The sequence below is a fragment of the Echiichthys vipera genome, assembly GCF_963691815.1.
Source record: "Echiichthys vipera genome assembly, chromosome: 3".
NCBI lineage: Eukaryota > Metazoa > Chordata > Actinopteri > Perciformes > Trachinidae > Echiichthys > Echiichthys vipera.
This window is the reverse complement of record NC_139828.1, coordinates 17004036-17011626: the sequence shown is the minus strand read 5'-3', so window position 1 is coordinate 17011626 and position 7591 is coordinate 17004036. Positions and strand designations below refer to the sequence as shown.

At 38.7% G+C, this 7591-nt stretch overlaps 1 protein-coding gene across 1 annotated transcript; it reads left to right on the top strand.

Moving 5' to 3' along the window:
- Nucleotides 1-4189: 4189 nt before the first annotated feature.
- Nucleotides 4190-7346, top strand: nmur1a (neuromedin U receptor 1a; the record flags this gene model as incomplete). Its single annotated transcript, XM_083910986.1, has 2 exons — nucleotides 4190-5108; nucleotides 6895-7346. The coding sequence occupies 2 exons, from the start codon at nucleotides 4190-4192 to the stop codon at nucleotides 7344-7346; spliced, it is 1371 nt and encodes a 456-aa protein (XP_083767112.1).
- Nucleotides 7347-7591: the final 245 nt, after the last annotated feature.

Sequence of the window (7591 nt, the reverse complement as noted above, 5' to 3'; positions counted from 1 at the left end):
CATGTGAGTGCCTTGTGCATTGGCATCAAACGCTGAGGGCCATGATTATTGGTTGGTATTTGACAAGCATGACGAGTGTTTGAGAACAATGTGGAGGCAGCTTTTTTCAGTATTTTGAGTACAGCACCTTTTAATATAATGGTATCAACAGTGAGCAGTGGCTAACTAAGCAGTGACTATCTACTGTACATAAATACTGATTATAAAAGCACTCTATTTTAACATTTTGTCATAAATTACATGAAAATACGTTGATGTTTAATATTTGGGACAGTGCACATTATTGGATATGTCTCTTATATTTGTGTGTGAAACCAACATAAAATAATTTAGACTAACACTGAGGCTATACAATTTAATTTGTGTCTAGTCTGTAATCCTTATTTACCAAAGTGGTGTCAAGTTGCCAAGTTGAGCATAACAGGATTGGGGGGGGGGGGGTGTAATTTGAGTAAAACTGCTAAAATTTCATTAGAGTACAGAATCTACACAAAGAAACAAATCTGCATCTCTGCTCAATGCAAACATAGTGTCCTGGTGGCTCATTAAGCCAAACATAATGTAACGTTTGTGTGCCAGAAGTACTGAGCCAAACGACAACCTTTTTTTAATGTGCTAAAAAAATGTATTCACTGTTTTACAGCTGCCTGTCCTATAGTGATTGTGAAAAGGAAAATTGCTTTTTGTGCCGGTGTGTATCACATTGTACTACACTACCGAGTGAGGCCACTAAGCCAAAATTCCTTGGTGTTTGCTTATTAGAGATAAAAATGGCTTAACCAAGGCTTTTTGTTGCCTATATTTAACTGTCACCGTTTGTTTCCTAAACTTAACCATCAAGGTCACAGTGTTAAATACAATATCATATTTCATAAGATATCATTCAACATATAATAACATTTAAAAACAAACAGCACATTATGTTTAGCATGAAAATATAACAATATCAAAAATTGATTAATGAGGTTGGAGCCGATCCCATCGGGCATGAGGCGGGGTACACCCTGGACAGGACGCAAGTCTAACACAGGGCACATAGAGACAAACAGAGACAGACAACCATTCAAACTCACATTCACACCTACGGGCAATTTAGAATCATCAATTAACCCACGCAGACAAAGGGGAAACATACAAACTCCACACAGAAGGGCCCCAGCCAAGATTCAAACCAGCAACCCTCTTGCTGTGAGGCGACAGTGCTGAAAATCCTATTGATAAAAGTAGTATTTCACAGCACAGTGGTGGCTGCACTCTAAAACCACAGGGAAACGTTTATGGTATGCCATTGGCTGTAATTAAGTCGATGTGTTTTTACACTGACCGTCTTTCTAGCCTCCTAAGACCACAAAGAAAAAAAAGAGAAAAGGTTCTGCCTGACCCTTCCTCAATTACTTTTTAACAGATTATTTTGCATCTCACTCATTCCTTGTTGACCAAATTATGGAAATTGGTTGAGACGAATGATGAAACATAGACTTCTAAAATCGTAATATATAGTATACTGCTGCAATTCCCTATTTGGAAAAGAAAGAAGATGTTGTTCTGTTGGTCACAACCCTATATGTGTTACATCACTAGAAAGCCCAGGATGTGCTTTTCCCAGTACATTATATAGTACTGCATGCATGGTGTTTGAAATAAAAGCCTCAGTCTCATGTCGCCCACAGAGGACAAATATGAATCGCCTAATGTCAGGAGGCCAGACTCAAAATGCATCCTGATGAAATATTTAATACAGTTACTCTCTGCTGGAGATAGAAAAGACTCTGACTGACATATGTAAATGTATTTTTTTTTTCCAGCTTATCATCAACAGTCAGTCATGAAACCTTTTTCCCCTCCTTCTCATTATCCTGCTCTCACTTGGAAAAATGTAAATATCATTCCATTTTACCTCCACGTCAGAAATTTACTCTCAGCTAATTGACCAGTTTCATTTTCTCCTATGTCAGCTTTCAAGTTTGACATGAGCACAAGAAGTTCCTCTATAAGCTTAATTAGATATGAACTTATAAATCAGTAATACATACGGTATATATAAAACTTTTTATTGCAGTCAATTAATGATGGAATTATCATATCCATTGTTATGACAGATGTTTTTAACTTACTAAGTTTAACTAAGTTCCTATAAAGCCTTTCACTCCGAAATAAAAAAAAACAACTGGAACTTCAAAAGCCTGCAAAGACTTAATATATTATGAGTCACTGCTTTCTGATTTGTGTTCCTCTGAACAACAGATACAGTACTGTACATCTCAAGGTTCTACTGTTTATGAGAGCCAGATGACTTGTCCCTGCCACTGTAATGCACAAGCAGTGGCCCAAAGGTTAGAGAAAGCTAGCCCAGTTGTCTCAAGGCAATCAGCAAAGCTCACCAAATGACACGTTACATCGCATGTGTTTTATCTGTACATGACCAAAGTGTACATACAACAGTTTGACAATTAGTTGATGTGCATAACAATATAATGGCTTTAATAGTCATTTCCAGGAGTCTTTACTGGTTGCCTAGCAACTGGAATTATGAAAAACTGAAAAACAACAATTGTTATGTGTCCTTTATGCAATTTATTTCCAAAACTGTGGACCTACCTATTTCTTCAACACAATTACACAACACATTGGACTTTTTACTGGACAACTTTCAGGTGAAGATATATAGTATGTAACTGTGTTGCTTAGTGATTCTGCTCTGAATATCAATTAACTAAATTATGAAGAAGAAGAATTTGGTCCTCGCAGGATGTGCACACAAGGTACATAATGCTATTACACCTACCATCCTCAGCAGTTATAATCTAGTGCCTCAATGTTTAAAGTAACTACAGTTAATAGAATTGATATCCCATTTTTATATATTAGGTAATAACATCTAATTTGCCCAAATTGAGTGATAGGGTATTAAAAAAAAACATGGTCCTGTTCATAATGAATTTATATATTTTTGAAATGTAATAATTTTAATGACATTTTTTATTAACCCTTAATTTTTTTTTTTTTTTTTGGGGGGGGGAGGGGGCTGCTAAGTACTTGGGTCCTCACGCACTCTGCATACTCTGTGTATTGGGAGTGGTTGGCCTGTTTAAATGACTTCAGCACATCTGTACCCACAGGACATCACTAGTTTCTCACACTGCTCTGGTTTGGGTCTTGGTCCATTCTTCTCACAGTCTCTTCCACAGTTCGGTAACTGTAGCGGGTTTCTTAGCCATTACTTTGTCGTAATGTTGCCATTTTAATGGCTAAGAAACCCACTACAGAAACCGAACTGTGGAAGAGACTGCAAGACGAATGGACCAAGATCAAACCAGAGCAGTGTGAGAAACTAGTGATGTCCTGTGGGCGCAGATGTGTATCATATAGCCCTAAGAAAGCATTGTTTAAATCTTCTCTTCTGACAGTGGTTACTGTTATTTTGTTCACTGTTTTTTTTTTTTTTTTCAAAAAGTAAACGTTATTGTTAGGCGCTTTGGTCATTAAAAAAAATTAAAAATGCTAGTGCAGCAGGGGTATAGCCACAGCGAATATTCTGTCAAATTCTGAATGATAAAAAATAACAGTAATTTAGAATGAATCAAGTATTAATAATTTTTTCTCTAATTTGGATCTCCAGTGACTCACATAAATATAGAGCACCTATCACCACCCACTGAGCACTAATAGGTCAAGGTAATGGAAACAAGCATACTTCAAAAGACCTCTCATTGCTGTCTTTATAAATGTTCTTGCTCCAAAGCCTCCCCATGTGGCTTGGTCCCATTTCCTGGGCTCCTGAAAGTGAATCATTTCCATTTATTCCATTGATTGGACAATTCAAATAAATGCTCAAATGAGATAATGAGAAAAATTACAAGTTTAATCCATATTTTCCCATTGTTTATAAATCCCATGAAAAGACCTAAACTAACACTAAATTGATGCTGTGTACAGGAATCTTGAGTCCTCCATTGTTGTGCAAAACTACTGAAACGACATGGTCCACACCATCAGATGTGTATTCATTCACAACTGAAAATATTTCCCCTAACATAGAAAAGTAAAAAACTGATAAAATAACTATATATTTGCAACTGGAAGACCATGCAACAATTATTGACATAGATGAGAGTGCTACATCTGCATTATACTAATACTCCTGTCCGTGTCATCTTTTTTTCTCCAGATAGAGACGAATTACTTTAAGATGTCAGCTTACAACTGCTCTTTTGATGTAATGGCTGAAAAAGATGGCTGGCTTTGTCCTCCGGGGGACAAGTGTGTCCATCTGACCTCTGGAATGAATGGAAGCCACATTGATCTTGATGATGCGTGTCTGACAGAGGAAGGATACCTGGAGAAATATCTGGGGCCCCGTCGATCATCGGTGTTCCTTCCTGTCTGCCTCATCTACCTGGTCATCTTCCTGGTAGGCGTGGTTGGAAATGTGCTGACATGCACTGTCATTGCATGCAACAAAGTGATGTGGACACCAACAAACTACTACTTGTTCAGCCTGGGGGTGTCTGACCTAATGGTGCTGCTGCTCGGCATGCCATTAGAGCTGTATGAGCTGTGGCAGAACTACCCCTTCCTCCTGGGAAAGGGTGGCTGCTACTTTAAAACGTTTATATTTGAGACTGTTTGCTTGGCGTCTATTCTCAACGTGACAGCGCTGAGCGTGGAGCGTTACATCGCTGTGGTGCATCCACTACGGGCAAAGTATGTTGTAACACGCACCCATGCCAAGCGCGTTATCCTTACAGTGTGGGGTGTGTCTGTGTTGTTTGCTTTGCCGAACACTAGTCTGCATGGAATCGTCGTCCTTCAGAGTCGCTCCACAAGCCCTGCTGGGAACGTAACCATGGAGATCCCTGACTCAGCGATCTGTATGCTGGTGAAACCACGCTGGATGTACAACCTGACCATCCAGGTGACCACCTTGCTATTTTTCATTTTGCCCATGTTTACCATTAGTGGCCTCTACATGCTCATCGGGTTGCAGCTGAAGCGGGAGAAGATGCGCCAGACACTGGAGGCAAAGACGGGCTTTGGACAGGACAGCTTCTGTAATGTCCGAACACAGCAGCAGAAGGCGCGTCGCCAGCAGGTCACTAAAATGTTGTGTGAGTATCAAACAAGTATTTCCCTTTAACCTTAGCCAGAGCTGTGTTCCTAATTCATCTGTAAGCAATCCTGTTCATGGGATGATTCGACCCCAATCGATAGTTGAGTTTTTAGGCCGCCATTAATATTTGAGAATTTTTAAAGCTTAGATGAGCATCTTTCTTCACAATATAGAGAAACACTTTCTTGGAACAAGATACCACTCAATATTGTGGATGTTCCAGATATATGATATGTTGATTAAAGTGTAATCCATGTGGCATTACATTTCCCCACAACATATCTTAGTGATGATAAAAAGCTGCATACGTATCTTCCATATGAAACCTAAACATGTGAGGATATAACAGGGTTTGTCACAGACTGCCATATAGGCTGAAGTAGCCCACATGTATTTGTATTGCTCAGAGGTGAAGGTAAAGAAAATGTAGAGGTGAATTTCTTGTAAACATGAGCTGTGTGATGGGATTAATCTAAGCCTCATCTTAATATAATTCTCTGAGATGCCTGGCTGCACAAGCACAGATGTTAAGATCAAAAAGTCTACTTACAGTTGTGCCTAGATATCTTAACACAGACATCAGTAATGAGAATTTTAGGGTTATACCATCATTTTTCCAGGCAATATTTAGTCAAGAAAGAGTGAGATTTAAAATCATGTAATGTCAGAGGAAACCTGAAGGTCAGACAAGCACAGGCACTTCAAATCCCACCAGCCAGGGAGAAAATGTGTATAACGGCAAGAACTGGAATGTTCAACTAAACCATTTTTTTTCAGGACAAAGATGGTCTCTGAAAAAGTGCTGTGACATGTAAAGTATATAGTATAATATACATTTATTAAATCAATATTTTTTAGCACAACATAATAGTTTTTAAACAGGCTCTCTCAAACGCTGCAATACCAATAAGTAGTCATGCCATACTATGTTCCAGTAAATGCTTACTGGAGATAACATGATAGAATGAAGCACGATTCAGCATCATCACCATGCTGATGCTGAATCATGCTAGTATTTGCCTCAAATGTCAATACAAACTAATTTCAGTGGGTTGTTTGAAAGACTTTCCACCTGTCAAAAAAAACGTATGCTATTTCAATAAATTCTGACATTGTAAAGAATTTGTCAAATATTTAAAAAAATCAGTTTTGTAAGGATACTTAATTTTTGTTTCTAATGAAATTTTACAAATGAATTATGCATGTCTGTAACATAAATGTAAATATAAATTAAACCTCCACTTTGACAAACTAACTTCCGAGGAACTGGGATTGCATAAACATTGGCTGGTTAGGGATGATTGATTTAGCTCTAACAAGCTGCACCAATTAAGATCTTACAGTAAATCATTTCTAATAGCCAATCTGAACCTGAATCTCTAATGTTAAACTTTGAAGAATATTGCAGGAAGCAGCACATGGCCTAGGTCATTTTTTTTTAAATATTACAGCAATCTGTTACAATAAAACAAAAAAGTTCCATTGGCACTGTGAGAGTTCTCCTCTAATCTTTACGCAGAATTTTTATTCTAGTGATGTACTGAAGTCACAGGGTCAGGAGAGGTGTTAAGGTCCAGAAATGGAACCCATACCTATGATATAAAACACCTATTTCAGCGAAGCATTTTCCTATGATGAACTGAAAGATTTAATCAACACTAATATACAGGAAGTCAAAGGGTGTGCACCCATGACAGATATGCTCTGCATCGTCGGCACACAGACCCCAGTGGGGTGATTTAATCTCTTCCATTGTCTTTTCCTCTGTCTTGCTGTTTCTCCAGTCGTTTTAGTGGTGGTTTTTGGGATCTGCTGGGCCCCGTTTCACACTGACCGCCTCATGTGGAGTTTCATCAATGACTGGACAGACAACCACCTGGAAATCTTCCAGTATGTGCACATCATCTCTGGAGTGTTTTTCTACCTTAGCTCAGCAGTCAACCCAATTCTGTACAACCTCATGTCCACACGCTTTAGAGAAATGTTCAAGGAGGTCATGTGCCATCGGCCACATATCATCACTCCCAGAAAACACTCACTCAGTCTCACACGAGTGACTCTCCGCAGCACTCTGAGTGATGCGCCGCAAAGCAACGGAGCTGCTGTTGTTGGAGCCGAGATGAAAAATGAAACCTGTTTTAATTTAAATTTAGATTCATCCCTAGACAGAGTATCCTCTAAATCTCATCCAACAATTACCTCTATTCAGACACGAAATAATCCAAATCCAGAATAAAAAAGGGTGAAGATCCTATGGATCCCAATAACTACAGGCCAATTTCTTTGCTGAATTTTGATCAGAAAATCTTTTCAAAAATATTGGCCACCACATTAAGTGAACCTATAGCAACAATTATACACCCAGATCAGGCGGCTTTCTTTTTTCAATGTGCATTGATTGTTGAATATATTGTATTTTGACTGGGGTAAAAACACTCAAGCAACTGCAGGACATTGGATGGCCAGAGAGCTCTGAGGAGG